Raw genomic sequence first — 21,978 nt, 5'->3', positions numbered from 1 at the left:
TGTTGTATTCTTTCACGGGTCTACATTATTTCATAACATGAGTGTATATAGGGAGAGGGAACAAATGGAATTTTGGGGTGGGGAAAGGTCAAAGTAAGCGAAGGATGGGGACCAGCCCTGGAATCATCTTTTTTGATGATGATGACGCTAGCTGACTTTGTGATAGTGCTTGAAGTTTTACAAATCATTTAACCTATGATAGTATATGAGGACAATTACTAAAACAACAAATTATGATACGTGTGTCTTGAGGTGATATGCCTTTCTGTTTGCTGGTAGATATAAAAAAGAGAAAATGTCATCTCTCCAACAGAGATATTACGATTCTCAGTAAAATAAACAAACACATAAATAATATTCTAAAAGTATATCACCTGTATAAAAACATCCCTATAAATGTTTGCACAAAAATGGCAAAACTATTTTGTTTACATGCATGGCAAGCTCAAGGGGGAAACTGTAAAGTAAATACTACTGCTAGATAGGGATAACCCTAGGATTTAAAAATTTTAAATTAAAAACTATCTAGGAACAGGGAGGGAAAGCAAACAAGCAATCCAATAACATGTCACAGAACCATTGTTATCACATTTTCAGCTCATATTCATGTCTTATCTACATTTTTGTTGAAAGAGACTTAGAGCTGGAAGGAAGCTTAGAAATCACAGGATCAATTAATCAATCAGTAAACATTTATTGAAGGCCTACTATGTGCAAGACATTGTACTAAGTGCTGGATCATTGATTTAGAGCTGGAAGGACCCTTACAGACATTCTAATAGTCTAACCCCCCTCACTACAGATAATGAAACTCAGGCCTAGTAAGGTTAAGTCACTTGCCCAAGCTCACAAAAGTGGTTAGGTTCTCCGACTCTAAAACCTGTGCTCTTTCCTCTGTATCAATATTTGCGTCACTGCACAAGTCCAAATATTTTAAACTTTTTTTTAAATGATGAAACTAGTGTAGTGTAGACCCCCAACACTTCTAGAACAGGAAAATTATCATGTAACTGGCAACACTGTCTTAGCCACATCAGTACCTTCCTAGTCTAAAGTCAATCAAAAAGAGAGAAAGGAAAACAAGTTGTCAAACATCCTGTCTTCAGTCTGTTTAGTGGTAGTAGAGTTCTGGGTAGTGTTGGGGACCTAATAAATATTTAGATTACATTCTTTAATAGATAAGTATTCCCCCCTCCCCCACTCACAGCCCTCCCCATTCCTCTTAATCTTGACTTGAAGACCAACCTTCTAACTTTGCAGTGGTTTCCAAGAAGGGCAATTACAGATCTTGGCTTCTGAGAAAGGAGTTATAGATTCTGTCCAGAAGGGGGGCAAGATAAGAAGGTAGATGTCACCCTTAGGTTCTGACTGGAAGGATAGAAGACATTGTTTGTCTGAAAGAGTATCCTTTGAGTTGGAGATCATTTTCATCTGGCAGAGGAAGATGATAGTTGCAATTCAGTCCTAAGTGATAGCCATCCTCAATGGATATCCCCAGAACCTCAAGAAAAGAAAAAGAGGAGTTTCCAACCTAATCCTCAAATGCCTTTTCTGTTTGTCCTCTTCAGGAAAGACAACTGAATAGCCTTCCTGCTTAGGACTGATGGAGCAGGCAGTTGGTTACTAGAAAAATGAAGACTGAAAAGAGACTTATGATCATCAAATTTAGAGAAGAAAGGGACCTTCCATTGAATTTCCATAGATGAGGAAAGGGAAGCCCAGAGAAGTTGTTTCTCCTCACACAAGGTTACACAGGTACCAACCATGGGAGCTTGCATCAGAATTAAACCCCCTGCCTCTTTCCTCTAAATCATACTTTGTTGTTTAGTCCTTCTCAGTCACATCCAACTCTTTGTGACCCCTTTTGGGTTTTTGCTTTTGGGGTTTGGTTTGGGTTTTTTTTTTACAAAGATATTGGAGTGATTTGCCATTTCCTTCTCCAGCTCATTTTACAGGTAAGGAACCTGAGGCAAACAGAGTTAAGTAACTTGCCTAGGGTCACACAGTAAGCATTTGAGGTCGGATTTGAATTTCCATTTTTCTGACTCCCAAGTCCAACACGTTATTCATTGGCCAACCACCTCTCCTTAAAATATAAACATATGTATCACAAAGAATATGAATTAAATAAATTTGTTCAGCCAAATCCTAATGTATTCTAATAGGGGACACCTCATAAAGCTTGAAAGACAATTAAGACAAATGAAATAGCACCACTAATTTATACAGAATTGTAAATTTGCAGAATGTATCCCCCAAGAAGTGGTTCATAATGAAAAATAGAACTCAACAACTATTTAATTTGAACACAGTAAGGTTCTTGAAGTGATCAGTTTTGGGGGTTTGGGGTGGTACTTTTCTAACCAGTCCATAGGAGACAAAAGTTAATTCTTTTCTAAAGTCTAAATTGAGAGATTTAATAGGAAGCTATCGGAAATGAATAGTGTACTGTTTTCACCTCAGAATGGCAACACATTCCTGTCATGTGAAACTGTCTCTGGGATTTTAATCACTTGCAAATTATTCTATCAGGGCTACTAGACCAATATGGCAGTTCTAATAATCATATTATTAATATATAAATAGATTTATATTACAATATTCATATATTGCTAAATGACACACACAGATCACTTTATATAGCCCCATCTCACAGGCTCACGGATTACATTAAAGGAAGGGACCTTTAGAGGTCACATAGTCCAACGCCCTTATTTTACAGACGAGGAAACTGAGCCCAGAGAAATCAAGTGTCCTGCCCATGGTCACAAAGGCAGCGGGTGTCAGAAGGTGCGATTCCGACCCGGGCTCTCCAGGCTGCAGGCTCCCTTCCGCGGCCTCGCGCTCTGCGTGCTCCGCGAAGCCAGGGCCCTGAGCTGGGGGAGGGGAGAACTCTAGTTCAGGGTCAGACCGCAGGACACAAGCCTAACGGAGCATTCCGACAAGCACCTCCTACGGGCTCGCTCTTTCAAGGGAAGGACGAACCTGGGGTCTGCACGTGCGCAGTTTTTTGGCGGGGGGCGGGGACCGAGGGAAAAGGGAGGGAAGACTGGCGAGAGAGGGGCGCGTTATGCCAAGAGGCTTCTCTCTTCTTTACATTGGCCCCCGCGGCGGCTGCCTCCACCGCCTCCTCCCACTCCCCGCTCCTCCCCGGAAGTGACGTAGAGTCCGTCCGGAACCTCCTGGCCCGGCAGCTGCAGCGTCACCAGCACAGCCGGTGCGAGGCGGGGCGGACGGAGTAAGGGATCCGGCAGCCAACGAACCGGGCACCGCGCGAGAGGCAGCGACGCCGGCCGGGGGGGAGGGGGGCCCAGTGGCCGAGGGCAAGGGGGCCGGCGGCGGCAGCAGGGAGCCGAAGAGGCGGCGGAGGAAGGGAAGAAGGAGGAGGAGCCCCGAGCAGGGGTGGGGGTCGGGGAGGGTTGGGGGGAGGGGGTGGGGGGTATCCCTGGGGTTATGGAGCCGGAGGATCGGCCGGGAGGCGGAGAACCGCCAGAGCCTGGTGGGGACCCCGACTCCGATACGGACCTTGGACCCTGCTCGCGGGGCTTCGTCCCGCAGAAGGAGATTGTCTACAACAAGCTGCTTCCCTACGCCGAGCGGCTGGACAACGAGTCCGACTTGCTGCTGGCCCAGATCAAAGGCAACCTGGGCCGAGCCGTGCAGCTGCAGGAGCTGTGGCCGGGGGGCCTCTTCTGGACTAGGAAACTCTCCACGTAAGTGACCCGCGTGCACCGTCCCCCAGAGTCGGGCGCCTTCTCCCACCCCCTCTCCGGGGAGCCCCGGGACGAGTTCTTGTACTTGTGTGTATGTGTATGTATGGGGGGTGGGAAGTGGGATTCGAGGAAGGGGACCGAGGGCGTAGTTTCAGTTCGAGTAACAGCTAGCTGGAGGTTGGGGGCGTCAAGGGCACTATTTGCCCGCCCCCTCCTGGGTACAGGTCAGATTCCTACTCCTCTCTGCTCCCTTCCACCCCCTTCCCTCGTCCTCGTTCCTCAGGGAAAACTAGGATCTCTTTCCACTTGGCAACGTTGTGGTTCTTTTGCAGTTCCCGTGGGGTCAAGGAAGAAGACATACTGGGACTCTGAAACCCTCTCCTGGGTTACTTTCTTATGGGATCGGCCACGGCTTGCTGGCTTAACCCTGCTTTGCTTTGCTTTGCCCAGGGGATTTTCGGGTTGTTGTCTTTCTAACCCTTGAGGCCCAGTCGCGGGCAGGAAAGAAAGAAAGCAAAGGTCTCTCTCTCTCTCTCTCTCTCTCTCTCTCTCTCTCTCTCTCTCTCTCTCTCTCTCTCTCTCTCTCTCTCTCTCTCTCTCTCCCCCTCTCCCTCCCTCCCTCCCTCCCTCCCTCCCTCTCTCCCTCTCTCTCTCTCTCTCTCTCTCTTTCTCTTTCTCTCTCCTCCCTCTCTCCTCTCCCTGTCTCTCTCTCTCTCTCTTCTCTCTCTCTCTCTCTCTCTCTCTCTCTCTCTCTCTCCTCCCCCCCATCTCTCCCCCTCTATCTCCTCTCTCTGTCTCTGTTTTTCACACACACTCATTCACTCACACTCTCACTCTCTCCCTGCCCAGAGTGCAGAGTACTATGTTTGAATTATATCCTCTAGTGTGTCTCTAGGAAGCGGGAATTACTTAGTTTTGATTTTCCTGTTCTCTCCCCTTCCTTTTCCAATGTGGCTCTGATCTCTGACAAAGTCTATGCTACCAGTTCCTCAATAGAGAGGTGTAGTAATAATACTCTGTTCTGCTTTTTAGTCTATTCTGAAACGGACTAAAAAGTTTGGCTTAAAATTTACTCTTGAGGCATGTGTGTTTAATAGTGAGTCTACTCTTAATAGTGAGTTGGCTGTTGGCTAAGGCAAGCCAAAAGCTGCCTCCCTGTTGGGATATTTCCTTCCATCTGAAGATATTTACTGTTTTTAGAGGAAAAGTGGAAAGAGTGTTGTGGAGCTGCTAGGTTTTTCTTATTATGTATCAGGATTTTGTCATTAAGCTTTATGAAACTTTCAGATGTATAATGTACCCAAATTAGTAACTGAGCAGTTAGTTGAAGTCTTTCAGTTAACACAGAATGCTCAGCTGCAGCTTAGAAATGTTAATTAAATAAGAAGTCAGTAAAATACTGACAATGAGCATAAAAGATAGAGACATTGTTTTTACTGCTTTTCTGTGGTGGAGTAAATTTTTAAAGTGAGGATTTTTGTTTCTTTTCACATTTGATCAGCCTCATTTTTAACCAAGGTCCTTTAAAGAAAAATCTTCTGGCCTTGTAGCTAAATACAAGTATGGGTGAGTGAGCCCAAGAGATAAGTCACTTGGACAGTGTTTACTAAAATCTGCTGGATAAATTGAATGACTCAGGATTTTATAATGTAATGGACCTTTAAATGTTGCCATGGGATTGTTATTTTCACCTGACAGTTCTCAGGAACCTCAGTGAAAATTCTGTCTGATTTGGGAAAAGTAAGCAGCTCTCCAGTAAAAAACAATCAAAATCAGAACATGGAATAATTTGCTACCTTTTAGAGAAGGTATAAGATGTCAAGGTTAAATAGATCTCACTTGACTAGATTGTATGAAAAGTTTGCAGAGCTGTGATTGGGGAAATCTTTTTTCTAGACAAAAGTGCAACAGGGTAGAAGCACCATAATTACTCAGAAGCTTAAAAACAAACTACTTGCAAGTGATTAAAATCCCAGAGAGTTTGTCAAATGAGTTTTACAGCATTGTCATACTTAGGTAAAAACAAAGTACACTGCACTAATTTCTGAGAGCTTTGTTTTAATATGTCAATTTAGAGTTGCCTAAAGCATATCATTTGTGCTAACAAAAACAGTTCTTTTTAAATATATAGTCATGTATAAATTAATACATATTTTGATTTTCGTATCCAGAATCCATAAGGATGTAAATAAGCATTGGTTTGCTGAAGGTTTTTGATAGCCATGTTTGGTAAAGTGGATATTTAGGAGTTAGCTTGTTTGTGAAGCCTCCTTTAATATGAAAAGGTCCAAGCAGGCTCAACACAGTTTTTGATAGTGACACTGGATTATCTGTAGTTGAGGTCATATAGTAAACATTTTACCACTGACATAAATAACTAGCATGCTCTTGTTTACCAAGAAATAATCTCGGGTAGAATTTTGTTTTGGAGTAGTCAGTGGTCGAATCCTGCAAACTGATTCTTGTGATTGCATTATGTGACATTTTGAACTTAGTTTGTCACATTGAGATCTAGGGTGTACATTTTCTCCTAGCCATCTGTTAAGTCATACTGTTTATAGTTATACTTGTTTTTAGTTTTGCTTGCTGTAGGAGTTTATATACAAATACTGCTGAAACTTGTGGCAGCTGTCAATTACTGAGTAGATTCCAAATTTAGAAATTTGCAGAAAGATGGTAATAAAATGCTACTAATGAGCTTTGTGACTTTGTGGAAAATCATTTAGCCTCTCTGTGCCTCTGTTTCCTCATCTGTAAAGTGAGAGATGGTTTAAATGTTGTGTAAGGTACTTTTTATGTTTGAAATTTCATGATTGTTTTTCTCATCTTACTACTGTAGTAGAAACTCTTAATATGTAAAGTAACTGGTGTTCCTGAAAATTTTTCTTCAATTAGAATTATATATTTAAACCTGTTTTCCCAATTATATTATTATAAGTACAGTAGTTAGCCAGAGCAGAGTGACTACTGGACACAGGTTGGAAGAGGGGACTTAGAAACCACAGTAATGAATGAAAATCCAGAGATGCTGGAATGATTCTATTTCTGACCCATAAGCATATATTCCAGACTGGGTGTCAGAGCTATTCAGTCATCAGTTACAATTAATTGGTGTTGGATTTAATTCTGGCTTAGGAGGTGCCCTTTAGTCTCTCTTAATTATGTACTTAGTCTCAACATTCAGTATTTTAAGGTCTGTCTGTTCTTGGGGTGTAGTCCTTGGAATTTGCTCTGGATAGAAGAATTGTTGGTTGTCTATGGAAATAGGCCTACTAAAATAAATATGGCCTAGAGCAAGGGGCACCCTAGGGGGTGTAGTGGATAGATCATGGGCCTGGAGTCAGACTCATCTTCCTGAGTTCAAATGTGGCCTAAGATACTTACTAGCTGTGTGACCCTAGGCAACTCACTTTACCTTGTTTGCCTCCATTTCCTCATCTATAAAATGAGCTAGAGAAGGAAATGACAAACCACTCCAGTATCTTTGCGAAGAAAACCCCAAATGGAGTCACAAAGAGTAGGACATGACTGAAAAACAACAACAAAAGTGATGCACTAAAAACATAGTATAAGAATGAATTTCTAAAAGGGAAGCTGCTGGTACATGGATAGAGTGCTGGACCTGGAGTTAGGAAGAGTTGATTTCAAATCTGAACTCAGACACCTACTAGCTATGTGACCCTGGGCAAGTCACTTCTTCGGCTATAAAATGGGAATAATAATAGGACCTACCTTACCATGTTATTAGAGGAGCTATATAAATGCTTATTTCCTTCCCTATCCTTAGAGTGCTACTGGGCTGATATACATGTGTGCAGAAGTAAATACAGGGTATTTTCAGGATGGATATCATTAACTGAATGGATTGGAAAAAGCTTCGTGGAGGAGATGGCATTTGAACTTAGCCTTGAAAAAGAACATCAGGATTCTAAGAGTCAGAGATGGGATTCAACCTAGGTGTTAGGGACAAATTGGAAACAGGTTATATTTGCCTGGAAAAAGAGTGCATGATGGGGAGGAATGTGTACTAAGGTTAAAAAGATGGGCTGAAGCAAAATTTTTCAGGGCCTCAAGTTTGTATTTATCTTAGAGGCAATAGATTCAGTTATGTTCTTAGTTGGAAGAGGGACCTCATTGGCCAGCTAGCCATCCCATAATTGAACAAGCATCCCTGAGGTCGCTGGCAAGTGGTAATCTAGCTTTCTTTACTTGAAGTTTTTTAGTGAGGGGGAATTTATTACTGCCCAGAGCAGCCAGTTCCATTCTTGGAGTGGGAAGCAACTTAAGATGTCTTTGTCTCTAAAATGAAGAGACTGGCCTACATGATCTCTTAAGGACTTTTTTAGCTGTAAAATTCCATGTTTTCAGTGGTTCTTTATCTAGTCAGATTAGATTAGTCACTCCCTTCCTCCATATTGTGACCAGTGGTGAGATCACAGTTTAATTGTCCAAAGAGAGGCCTTTTAGTGAAGCAGAGATGAGAAAGTACTTATTTCTCCTCTTTTTACATTTGTGTTTTCAAATTCTGGAAATGTGAAGTTGATTCAGTGTAACAAATTTAATCCCTAATGGTACAGTGGAATTCTCTTACCTTGAGCTGCTTTATAATGAAGTATGATTGTATGTACTGTATTCAGGAACTATTTCATTTACTAATTAAAGAGTAGTTCCCTTCAGAATGAACGAGCAGTTGTTTAATTATGATCAAGAGCATTGTGTAGCCTTCTAGGACAGGAAATAGATTATCCAGTTTAAACTACATAATTCATTTAATTAAATTATGTAACTACCTGAAGTTGGAGTTTGGCCAAGATAGTGAATTAACAAATACTCCTCTTTGAAAAGTAAAAAAGTAAAAGGTAATAGTGGCTATGGAGCCTCTGGAATTCAGAATCTTGGCTCTGAAGTGACATTTGACATCTCTAACATCATTATTCAGTGATGATCAGATTATTTGGTTCAGCACTTGGAGGAAGAGAGCAGTAGAGGCAACTGCAAACTGATGCTAAAGGTTTTTCACTTAAGTTATAGTTCAGCTTTATATAGTGCTTTACAGTTTGCAAAGTTCTTTTCTCCTCACAGCCTTTAAAGGCATAGGGGAAGTATTAGAGATTGAGGAAACCCAGACTCAGAAGAGATGAAGTGAATTGTTCAGGGTCACTTGTTAGTGTTAGTGGCAGGAATTGAACCCACATCGTCTAATTTCAGGCTTCCCATGATCTTTTCGCTACACCATGCTGCCATAGCAGTAGAATTTGAAATAAACAAAGTGGGTAATATTCTAAAATTGGAGGGAAGAACTTTCTAACAACTGGTATTGTTCAGGAAGGGAACAGCTTTATGAGGTAATGGGTTCCCTTTCACTGGAGGTCTCCATGCTATCTCTCTTACCACCTGTCAGAAAAAGATATTTTAGGGAAATATGGTTTGGACTCTGAAGCCTGTTCCATCTCTTATATTTTGTATAGCATGTCTTACTTTTCTTAGTGTTTTTAAATTGTTATTATCTTACTTGATCCTTGAAAATAGGGTAGGTGCTATTACACCTATTTTATAGATAATGGATACTGAGAAATAAAGGTTTCAGTGAGTTACCCAAGGTCACACACTAGTTAGCAAAGCCAGCAGTAAAATGGGCATCTCTTTATCTCCTGAGCCAGTGCTTTTTCAGTTAGACTTGATGTTCAGATAGGAGAGGCAAAGTACTACTAGTTTTCTTGAAAAAATGTTTAAAAACAATTATAGGTTCTAAAAGCATTCACTTTTTAAGATAAACCTTCGTAAATGAGACAGTTATTCTAGCTATAGTGATTTAAAATGTGGAAGGAGAACACCAAAAGCAGTAGCATTTGAAAAAAAAATTATTTTGCTTTTAAATGGTGAAGGATTTCTGAAGTTTCCAGTAATATTAGTAACAGAAATAATAGCTGAAATAGTGCATTAAACTCAAAGCATGTCAGCTAACATTTTTTCATTTAATCTTTCACAACCTAGTGAACAGATTTAACAGATGGGGACATCTTGGCTTGTGCATAATTGGCATGTAAGTGATGCCCTTCATTTTTAACATATTTATAGGTATTCAAAGGGGGATTTGACCCTAGGTCTGTCTGGACTTTAGGAGTAGGACTATTTCCTTTATACCATGCTGCTTGACAATATTGCAATGATTTACAGTATCCACTATGATAAATAGTTGTCGAATGAATGAAAAGCCGTGTTACATATTGAATAACTTAGAAGGAAGGCAACAAACAGTAACACATGACTTGTAATTATTTTGAAGTTTGAATGTGTCATTTTGTAACAGTAAATTTTGTTTAGTATCCAAATGTATGTCATTTGGTCAATACCAAATTTAATTGTTTCAGTGTTGTAAGGGATGCGTGAGTGGCTATGACATTACTGTATTTCTTTTAATTAGGATTTAATTAAAGGTTGATTATAATTACTATATAGCCACCCCATTTTAGATAGAAATATTAAGAATATTTGGGCTTTTATGATGTCTTGTTCCATTTTCTTGTTTTTTTAAAGGAAAGTGCTCAATTATTTGCTTTAGGAATTTTTTTTAGAGCAAAAGAATTTCATGAACATAGATTGTTGTATGACAACAGACAGTTCCTTTGTAAAAAATTGTAGAGAGTAAAGGAATCATGGGTTGTTTTTTTTTTGAAGTGTACATCAAACTATTAGAACATGGGTACTCTTATCCATTACTGTCTTTATGTTCTTGTTTGTTTGAGTAGGATAATACTGTTTATTAAATACTCACTTTTATATTCATTTATAGATAATATAAATAATTTCCTCCCTGAAAATCCTCGTAAGCCTTATTTTGGCATGGAAGGTTATTGAAATTTGTGTCAGTGGAATGTGAGCTCTGGGAGGTTTCCTACCAAGCTGGAAAGGCTTGTTGTGCAAACCTGGTGATAGACTCTCTTTTGCCTTAGGTCTCACTTAGTTATGTTTTGAATGGCTCATCACTGGGTTAGCTGCAGAGTGATGAATTTTTTTAGCTATTATAAGTCTCAAAAACTGTTTATCAGGTTGTATACTATATAAGTCAAACAATGCAGGCTGTTTGTGAAAAATTTATGTTACTAAATCATTTGATCAGTGATTATTAATTATCTTATACTATACTGTGGTAGGGTACTCTATTATATAGAAATATGAGCAGTTGACCCGTCTTCATCTGCTTCTAGTTTAGTTGGTAGATGAGGCACAAGTGAAAAGCTAGGTAATAGTGGTGCAGTGGATTAGAGCATTGGATTTGGACTCAGGAAGTGCTGAATTGAAATCCACCTCAAGACACTTATTAGCTATACGTCCCTGGCTAAACCACTTAACTTCTCTGTGCCTCAGTTTCTTCCTCTGTAAAATGAAGATAATAATAATAATAATAGTGCCTACCTGCCAGAGTTATTTTGAGGATAAAATAAGATATCTGTAAAGTGCTTTGGAAGCTTTCCAATGCTATATAAATGCTGCTGTTACTACTAATACACAATTAATTTAATGTTGACTATCCAGTTGATGCATGGCACTATACTGGGTACTGAAAATGTAGAGATATAAAGGTAGTTTTTGTAATCAAGAAAAAAAATCTTCCATCTCTTCCTTCTATCCTCTTTAGATTGTATTGTGTAAATATCTAAGAGCAATAACTTGTAGGATGTGCTAAGGGCAGAGTAGAGATCCAGAAAGAGTACTGCAAGAAGATTTGTGAAGGAAGAGACTCCATTGAGCTGGGGAAATCAGAGAAGACTTCATGGAGAAGTAGAATTTGAACTGGGCTTTGAAGTAAGAGGATTCCAACAGATCAAAATGGGAGGAGGAGTGGATCTAGGCATGGGGATAGTTTACTGAGTGTAATGGAATGAGATTTGAAGTCAAAGGACCAGGGTTCAGATTCTAGATCTATTATTCATTTGCTGTGTATGTATTTGACCAATCATCTAAAAATTATTAAATCCATCCCTCACTCTTCTCCAAAATGACCTATTAGGCTTCTTTAGACCAGTGGTCCTAGATGCATGATGGTCATAAGTATTGAATGAAAATGGAGAACACCTAGTAAGTCCATTTTGGCCAAAACCAAAAGAAGATATTAATGGGGAATAGTGTGAAGTATGACTAGAAAGACAGATGGTGAAGGACTTTAAATGCTGGGTAAAGTGTTTAAACTTTATCTCATACATAATAGGGAACCACTGAATGTTCTTGGTCACACTCAGGCCTCAGAAAGATTATTATCAACAATGTAAAGGGTGGAATAGAAAAAAGTTGAAAGTAAGGCAACCTTACTAAGTAAGACTGGCTGTTGCATTAGTAGGTCAGAGGTGTCGAGGTCCTAAGCTGAGGTTGTAGCAGTATTGAATGGAGAGGAGAGGATGGCTGTGAGCATAGGTAGAATTGATAGGACTTAGGGCTTGGTCTAATGTGGAAAATGTGGGATAGGGAACAGTCAAAGATAACACCAAGATTTTAAGTCAAGATTGTTGTCAAGGATACTTGATAGTATCATTGTGACTGTCAGGATGATGCCCTCAGCAGAAATGGGAAGTTGGGAGGAAGGACAGACTTTGGGGCAATTAATTCAGTTTGAGCTTGTTGAAGTTGTGGTGCCAAAGAGACATAGGGCAATTGGTTATAAGACAGAGCATACTTAATTTTAAGCCAGATCAGTGATACAGATGTCAAATGTCATAAGTACAGGGGAAGAAGGGGATCCTGTTGGCTGGAGACTTCTTTGTGGGAAGAAGTAGGACTTGAGTCTCTTAAAATAAATAGGATTTAGATGGATGATTTGGAGATTGTAGTGCTGGAAGAAACTGAACCAGAGACACATAGATTGGAATATATAAGTTGAACAGAATGGCAAGAGTTGGAAGAGGGCTCAGGTGTCATCTAGTCCAGGGCTTCTTAAACTTTTTCTGCTCGCGACCCCTTCAGCAGTTCCTGGGGTCTTGACTCACAGTTTAGATCAGAAAGGAGTCTTCTGTACAATTTCTCAACAAGTGGTTATCCATTTGAAGACTGCCTTCAGGTGAAGGGAAACTTTAATCCTGCCAAAGCTATTCATTCCACTTTTTCATGCTCTAATTGTTGAGAAGTTTTTTCTTATACTTAGTCAAAATGTATCAGTCTGCAGCTTCCACCCATTGCTTCTAGTTCTGCCCTGAAAGACCAAAGAGAGCAAGTCTAATCCAGTCTTCCATATGATAACCCTTAAATATTTGAAGGTAGCTATTATGGTTCCCCACAATAGAGGTAGGTAGGTTGGTGAAGTGGATGGGCCTGAAGTCAGGAAGACTCATCAGGCCTCAGATACTTTGCTAGTTGTGTGACCCTCGTCAGGTCACTTTAACCCTGTTGGACTCACTTCCTTATCTGTAAAATGAGCTGGAGAAGATGGCAAACCACTCCATCATCTCTGCCAAGAAACCCTAAGTGGAGTCACAGAGAATTGGACATGACCGAACAACAGCAAAATTGTGGCTCCCCAAGTCATCTTCTCTCCAGACTGAATATCCCTATATTCTTTTAATCAGTTTTCATATGGCATAGTCTCTAGTTCCCTCACCATTCCAGGAGAAGACTTCATTTAAGTTTAGACCTTGAAGGATGGATAGAATTTGGAGAATGATAAATAAGTTAGATGATGCAGAAATAGCAAAATAAAAGAGATGAAAGATAAGGTTTGAATGTGGGGCATGTTTTAATTTTTAAAGCATTTGTAGAAAGAGGAATATATTCCCTTTATGTGGCCTAGCCAGGAGAGGAAGAAGAGATGGAGAAAAGAGTGGGAAAAGTGAAGGGAGTATCATTTCAGTGGTTAATAAATGCCAAATGATCGGATTTTTTTTCTCTGCTAGAAATTCTTATGAATGGATGTAGTTGTAAAATAGCACCCTTTTTGTGATATAAGCTATTGAAACTCTAGTGTCTAGTGTACTTAACCAACAATAGACTTTTCTATTTGTTTAACCAACAGTGAATTCTGGCCTATTTGTTTAACCAGTAGTGAAGTCTTTTCTATTTGTGTCAGATCTGATGGTCTTCGGGCTACCTTCTGTAAAATCTTCGCAAAGATGATGGACCTATTTAATGATGGGTTGTCTTTGAAACTTACACAATGTTCTCAAGATGACTTGGCTGATTTAGTCATATTATTCACTGTTTGCAAGTCTGAAAATTTTTAAAAGGAAAACAAAGTAGTCCTCCTGAATCATTTATTGTTTTCCAAACTGCTATAATATATAAATGGCCAATATCTTAAAGTGATGGCATTGTCGTTTTCATTTGCTGCACTGTTCCACTCTGTGGCTCCCCCTTGTCATTTCCTCTGCCCCCGAAATGAAAGTTTTATTGTTGATTTTTTTCCCCATGGCTTTAGTTAGTATCTTTGTTTGACAAAGTGTCTTCCCACCTTACCTTGCGTTCTAGCTATTTGTGTTTGAGTACCAGCGGAGGCTAGAGGCCAGAGCTATCACAAGTACATTTGAACAGTCACATATTGATTGGTTTCTACAAGAATGCCTCTTCACCAGACCTACAGCAAAGACACTAGTTTACTATGTTCCTCTTCCTTAAGTAGAGGGACACCAAATAAGGAACCAGGTGTAGGCTCATCTCCTCCATCTTCTTCATAATACAGGGAGGAAATTAAGGCTTGTAGAGGAGAAGTGACTAGTACTAGAACTGGGCTTAGAAGTAAATCAGTCTCTTTCTTCTAAACCTCACCTGCACTGGTGACAATTTTGACAAAGGAACAAAATGTCCCCGGGGCATTGTCTATCCTTTAATAATCTTTCTGATGGTACTCGTTTGGCTCCTTTTTTTCGTGGCTGATCATGATTATGTCTGTTCCTCCAGACCTCCCCACTTTCTGGCCTCTAAAGTTACCCTATGAATGGGAAATATCCTGAACTAGATTGGCAGCTATGTGAGTGTAGGGGAAGGGGGAACAAGATGTGGCTGCTGACTTACTAGTGGGATGAGAGAGTGAGGAGTAGAGATCATGCTGAAGTACATACAGTTCACTAATTGGGAGGATCGTGATGGCATCAGCTGTAGTTAAAAGTTTGGAAGAAGGGTGTGTCTAAAGGGAAAAACTAAATTCTATTTTTGGACCTGCTGAGGTTGAGATGCCTCTAGGAAGAAAGGGTGTTTTTAAATATCCAATAGGCATTTGGTGGTGAGGGACTGGAGCCTTGGGAGGAAGACTAGGTAGGGCTAGATCTGTTGATACAGAAATCATCTGTATACAAATGATGAATGCGTGGGAACTGATGAGACTATGACTAAGAGAGGATGTAGAGAGAGAAGAAAAAAGAATAGTATCAAATACAGCAGGAGAGACCAGGAGGATAAGGATATAAAAAAGAGGCCATTAAATTGTCAAGAGATGATTGGTAACTTTAAAAAGATCAGTTTCAGTTGAGTGATGAGATTGGAAGCCATATTGAAAGAGAGCAGAAGAGAGGGAGTTGAGGCATTGACAGTAAGTGTGTGTGTTTTTTGTTTTTGTTTTTAACGAATTTGGCTGAGAAGAGAGATATAGGACTAATGTTAGCAGGAAATGGTAAGATGTCTTGTGGATGGGAGAGACTTGGGTTTGTATATTGCAAGGATAGAACCAGTAAGCAGAGCAAGACTGAAGATGAAAGAGAAAGGGAATGATAGTAGGGCTAGTCTTCAGGAGGAGACACAAAGGATGGAATCAAGGGTGCATGTATAAAGTTGATCTTTATGAAGAACAGGGTCACCTCTTCATCAGCAACTACTTTAGTAGGAAACGCTGTGTGTGTGGGGGTGATTATTGATGTCTGTGGTTATGAGATGAGGAGGAGGAGGAGAAAGAAGAGTAGAGAAAGTTAAGTGGATAGCCTTGATTTTCTTTTCTTTCTTTTTTTTTCACCCCTGAGAAAGTATGAGGCAAGGGCCTTTGCTGATAAGATGGTGATAAGGGTATTCTAGTCTGAGGCTAGAGCAGAAAAAGTCTTTTATAGAGTGAACTAGAGAATCAGTTTGGGAAGGGTAAAAGGATTTTCTTGCTGCAGTGAGTATAATTGAGATAAGGTAATTAATTTGTAGTAGATCCAGTCAGCATGGATCAGCATAAGCATAGGCTTTATGTGTGTATGTGTCAGATTTTCAAAAGTTCTACTTTTGTGCTTGTTGGGATTGATTAGTTAATTTATTTCTAGTTTTTTAGTTGCATATTCAATTCATTGCTCATTTTTTCCTCTTTTGCTAATACATGTGTTGAATAATAAAAATTTTCCTTTGAAGGTTACTTTGGTTCCATCTTAGATTTTAAGTTAGCAGAGATTTTGGAGGTTATTGAGTACAAGGTCTCCATTACAGATATAATGTACAGTATAATGTACCAGCACTGTGCTAAGTACTTGAGATGCAAAGGAAGGCATAGACTTTAGAGGCAAGGACTCTGAAACCTTATCAAAGAGATGACTTGACCAAGGCCACTGGTAGTATACATCAGAATTAAGAATCAGAATGTGCTTTGATGGAGTTTTCCCTCACGGAAATTTATCTGTTCCTCACTCTTAAAAAAAAAAGGTTGGTGCATTTTAAGCTGTTTTGAAGTAAAGAGGAGGAACTTGGCCATTTTCTCTCTTTTGACAAAATAGAAAGAGCCCCCAATAAATAGTCAGAAGACCTGAGTTTGAGTCCTGGCTCTGCTACTTAGTATCCGAATGACCCTGGGCAAGTCAGTGCCTGTCTGGGCCTCAGTTTTTGCATCTAGACATTTAATATCTTTGTTTGACTCCCCATCACTGGTACAGTGACTGGCACATAGTAAGTACTTTATAAGTGCTTGTTACTGACCACTAACTGGAAGTATTAGGCTTAGTTTTATGTTTTAATATGCTTTCATAATTAGTGTTATGAATTAGGCTAACATCCTCAATACCTAGTGGAAATATTTAACTGCATCCTACATTTTATTAAATAGTTACTGTTCCCTGTCATGCATTTGAATGTTAACATAGTAAGATTAAAAATTAAAGCATTTACTTAATTCTGAAGGGTTGTGAGGGGGAGGCAGATAAAAAGTATTTTGTATTGTCTGTCACTATTTGTTTTTTCTTGTGGGAGGATGGAAGGTAATGAACTTGTCACCATTGACTGTGGAATATTTTATGGAAGTTCCTCCTGATTATCTTTAGGGCTTTCAGATACTTTCAGATAGGTAAAAGTGTTAAGGATCTTTTATTACACTATGTAAAGACAGGAGTCACTTAATTGTGGGAAGAGAAGGGAGTATTGTAGAAAACAAGGGAAGACTTAGCATATCTCAAGAACCAGACAAATTCTGTATTTTAGCTATAAAGTACTTACTACTAGGCTTCAGTTCAATTAGAATCATTCTCTTTAATCCTCAAGGGCAAAATTGAAAACTGTGTGAAGAGGCAGATTTCTTGCTGAAAAGAAGCATTGCCTAATAGTCTACCCAAAAGTAGACTAGGTTGCTTTGGAAGGTAATGTATTTCCCTTCCCTCATTAGAAATCTCCAGGTAAAGGCTGGAAGGCTTCATGGAGGAGGCGAAATCCATGTTAGACTCTGAATGAAGGGAGGAAATTCAGCAAGCGGTAGAAGAGTCCATTTCAGGTATAACTGTTAGCCTGAGTGCAGGAAAGAACAGGATAATAGAAGGTGGTGAGTAGTTCACATTGGCTAGAATTTAGAGTACATGAAAGGCAATTAAAGGCAGGCTGAAGCAGGGTTGTAGAGGGGCTAGAACACCCTCCTAAGAAATTCATGTTTTATTCAGAAGGCAATGGGAAGACAGTAATAATCTTGATTTTGAGTACAGGAATGATATAATCAGAGTGATATGTTAGGGTGGGGGGAGGCAGGGCTTTGAACTCGGATCAGTTCAGAACATGTTGAGTTGGTGATGGAGGGGAAGAAAGGGAAGGGAACAGGCACTGTGCTAAGTGCTTTACAAAGATTATCTCATTTGATCCTCACAACTAACCCTGAAAGTTAGGTGCTGTTTTTATCCCCATTTTACGGTTATGGAAACTAGCTAGTAAGAGTCCAAGGCCAGATTTGAACTCAACTCTTTCTGACTCTAGTCGCCACATCCTGTCTACTATGCCACCTAGCTGGAATGATCTGTCAGAGGTAAGATGGAAACTATGAGAATTGAGTGTCATGGAAACCAATGCAGAAAAGGAATGGATAACCAAAAACATGTCTGCTTCACTAAGATCAAGACTGATGAAGATGAAGACTGGAAAGAAAACTTGGATTTGATGATAAGGAAATCATTATTGATCTCTTGAGAGAAGCAAGAGTATTGAAAATAGAAGCCAGATTGTAGGGGTTTGAGGAGCTAGTGGTTGGAAGTGGAAGGGGCAGCAGGTGTAGATTGTTTTTCTGTAGAAGCTTAGGCTGCATGGAGCAATAGCTAGAGAGCTGGCATTGAAAGCTTCCAAACCGTGGATTCAAGTTCTGCCTGTGACCCACTAGCTATGTGATTGCAGACAAGTCTTTTAATCTCTCAGTGCTCTGGCAGCTCTCCAAGACTATATGTTATAGAGAAAGTGCTGGTCTGCATTGGTAGAAGTTTTCTCACCTAGGGATTCCCTATACTAGTGGAATCATAGGTCCAGTCCCTATCATTGGCAATGAAGGAGAGAGGAGAGGAGAGGAATTAGTACTTGGGAAGTGGCTGGAGCAGGGTTACCTTTTTAAGGAAATAGAACACCTTAAGTCTTCTATTGGTAGGTAAGAAGAAGCCAGTAGAATAGGAGACTGAAAATAACTGATAGCACAATGTCCTGGAAGAGAAGTTAAGGGTGTGGTAATATCAAGGAAAAGGCCACCTGTAGGCAGTGATTTTAGCTTTGTCCAGGAGGACCACATCATGCTTTATGATATTGTAGTGAAAGAAGTGAAGTAGTTCTCTCATCTTGATGTCTAGTCAATATCATCTTCATAAGTGATTGATAGCATACTGTAGTGTTCAATCATAAATATTTTTAAAATTAATTTTCATTGATATCTTGTTTTTGCATCACCTACTTTTTCAGTATGTCCCTCTTCCTTCTCTCAGAGAATAACCCCTTATAACAAACAATAAGAGAAGAAAAAAACTTAATTCAGCAAAACTCATCAACAAATCAAAAATATCAAGGGGGAGTATATATCGTATGGCACATCCATAGTCCCCCACTTCTGCAAAGAAAAAAAAAGAGTTGTCCTCCTTAGAAGAGTATATGGCAAACAATGGAATATTGGGGTTAAAGGATATTATTTCTCTTAATATTCGAAACCTTTTCAGTATAAGGATGTTTTGACTTTTAAATATTTGAGAGTCTTTAGTAGAAGAATGTAGCTGCTGTGAGCATGTTGAAAGTGCTTGAACATAGAAATTATTTCACATCCTATCTTTCCTATTGTCTGCCTTACTTTCTATAAAAAGGGGATATTTGACCTGCCTGAAAAAGTTTGATTTTACATGTATAGTAGATTCTTAAGTCCTAAATCAAAGTTAGAAACATAAGTCTTTTTAGACCCTGAACCTTCCTTTTCCTATAAAATGGGTAATAGCAACATCTCCCTCCCAAGGTTATTACAGTTATCCCTTCCACATTGTGAAGGTTAGAAGGTGGTACCTCCACAATTTGGAAAATCAGTGTAAAGTTTTTTGTCCTTTCTTTTGTACCAGAGAAGAAGTCTGAATTTTTTCTTTTATGGGGTGTTTACAGTACCTTATTGTAAAATTTGGGTTAAGTATTTGGTCATAGGCTCAGTGTTGCCTTCAGTTTCTGTAAAACTCCCCCAGAATTGCCATTTTAATTTCTTTTGCCTATATCAAAACCACAGTGGGGAAAATGGTGATGTGGAAGGAATAACTGTATAAGGATGAAATGAGGTGATGCTTTGCAAACCTTAAAGTGACATATAAATGCTATTGTTGTTATTATTAGTAAATATTTAGTAATAATTAACTTTAAAGAAAACTAAGATTCCTTTGCTGGCTTGTTTATGGTACATACCATTTGAATTCAAGCAAATTTTTGGGGGGAAGTTGGGGACTTTTAAAATGTAAAGTTTTTAATGTGTACTATATTGACTCAAAAGTATAAACTTTTTTCTTTTTTTTAAAAATTTTTAAAACTTTTTTTCTTTTAAAGAAAATGTAAGCTAGGGCCCAACTACCAAAAAAGAAAGATAATTTCATTTTAAATATGGTTTAACGTTTGAAAATCAGTATCAGATCTATAACACGTTTCATAGCTCTGATAAAATCATATGCACTCTTCAGAGGTCCTGTCATGGAAGTTTTAAATTGGGTCTTCTGCATTTACTACTAAGTATTCTTTCTCTTTACAGTTGGTATTATGAGAAGTGATTTCTATGGATAGACTTTATCTTTAAATCCTTCCAGGGAGGTCTGTAATTACATTATTCATTTGAATGAAATTTTGCCTATGAAAAGTATTCTGAATTTGTGTTTTCAAGGTGCTTTGTGGTAAAATACAGACTGACACAGAAGTAGAATTTTAAATTTTGCATTAATCATTAAATGTCTATATAGGATGATTAAATCTCAAATATTATAATACTTTTACAATTTAAAATTATAATCTGCTAAAATTAAATATGAGAATTGTTTGCACATTCTCATCTTGAGAAGAAATGGAATTAGGGAAAAATATATGGAAAAACTACACAGAAATGAAATTGTTACAGAAATGACTGACATGCTCTTTTAAAAGCCATATATAATTATATGTTTACATAACATGTGCTTTCCCCCTTTTTAGATATATTCGGCTTTATGGAAGAAAATTTAGCAAAGAAGATCATGTACTTTTTATCAAGTTATTATATGAGCTGGTATCAATTCCGAAACTGGAGATCAGCATGATGCAGGGATTTGCCCGTCTCTTGATAAATCTTTTAAAGTAAGTTGGAATCTATCTGGGATTTTTTCCCAGAAAGGTTTTAGGAGATTTGATACATATTCTCTGATGGGAAGACTAAATGAAGGATTTCTATTTGGAAACTTTCTGGTGAATGCTATTACCACACTTGTAACTTTATTAGTTTACTAGAACCTTTTATCTTAAAAATTCATCTCTTTCATTATACCCTTTCTGATGCCTCCAGTGAAAATTCACTGCCTTCTGAATTCCTTCAGGCTTGGATGTAGGTTCATAGAATTGGAAGGGACCTCAAAGGACATCTAGTTCAAACCATGCCCAAGGCAGGAACCTTCTGTACATCATACTCAGCAAGGTATTTTTCATTTTCCACTTGATGACTTCCATTGATGTGGCAGCTTTATCCCATGAAGCTGCCTATACCACTTCTAGGCAACTTTTTTGTTTTTTTTTTCCCCAATTTTTATTTTTCCCCCAATTATATGTAAAAACAATTTTTAACATTTGTTTTTCAAAATTTTGAGTTCCATATCTCCCTCTCCCTGCTGAGAAGACAGACAGTTTGATACAGGTCATACACATGCAATCACACAAAACACATTTCCATAAAATGAAAAATAGTATGCTTCAGTCTTCATTCAGACTCCATTAGTTCTTTCTCTGGAAGTGGATAGATAGCATTTTTCATCCTGAGTCCTTTGGAATTGTCTTGGATCATTGTATTGCTGAGAATAGCTAAGTCATTCACAGTTCTTCGTTGTACAGTATTGCTCTTACTGTGTACAATGTTTTGCTGGTTCTGCTCACTTCACTTTGCATCAGGTTTTTCTAAAAGCATCCTCCTCATCATTTCTTATAGCACAATCATTTTCCATCGTAGTCATATAGCACAACTTGTTCAGCCATTCCCCAGTTGTTTGGCATCTCCTCAATTTTCACTTCTTTGCCACTACAAAAAGAGCTGCTATAAATATCTTTGAACAAACAGATCATTCTCCCTCTACCTTTTTTTTTTTTAAATCTCTTTGGGATACAGACTCAGTAGTGGTATTGCTGGGTCAAAGGGTATGCACAGTTTTATAGCTCTTTGGGCATAGTTCCAGATTGCTCTGTAGAATGGTTAGAACAGTTCACAGCTCTACCAACAGTACATTAATTAGTGTCCCCATTTTCCTACATCCCCTTCAGAATTTATCATTTTCCTTTTTTGTTGCATTAGGCAATCTGATAGGCTGTGAGGTGGTACCTCAGAGTTGTTATGATTTGTATTTCTCTAATTAATAGTGAATTAAATATGGTTTAAAACAGTTAAATGTTAAGTTTTTTGTTAAGT

The 21,978-nt window shown here is 38.9% G+C and overlaps 1 protein-coding gene across 4 annotated transcripts in view; it reads left to right on the top strand.

Annotated features, from left to right (window-relative positions):
- Positions 1 to 3,442: 3,442 nt before the first annotated feature.
- PSME4 (proteasome activator subunit 4) overlaps positions 3,443 to 21,978 on the top strand; it is a 103,883-nt gene continuing 85,347 nt past the window's right edge. For all 4 annotated transcript variants that reach the window (XR_002326419.2, XM_020996224.2, XM_020996222.2 and 1 more), the window contains exons 1-2: positions 3,443 to 3,713; positions 20,526 to 20,666. Coding sequence is in view for 3 of the 4 variants with exons in the window: in XM_020996224.2 (XP_020851883.1) it covers positions 3,454 to 3,713; positions 20,526 to 20,666 (401 nt within the window). In the remaining variant the exon portion in view is untranslated. The remainder of the gene's footprint in view (positions 3,714 to 20,525; positions 20,667 to 21,978) is intronic.

The sequence above is a fragment of the Phascolarctos cinereus genome, unplaced genomic scaffold, assembly GCF_003287225.1.
Source record: "Phascolarctos cinereus isolate Bilbo 61053 unplaced genomic scaffold, phaCin_HiC Scaffold_2;HRSCAF=192, whole genome shotgun sequence".
Classification (NCBI taxonomy): Eukaryota; Metazoa; Chordata; class Mammalia; order Diprotodontia; family Phascolarctidae; genus Phascolarctos; species Phascolarctos cinereus.
The sequence above is the reverse complement of the archived record's forward strand: the minus strand, read 5'-3'. Positions and strand labels throughout refer to the sequence as shown.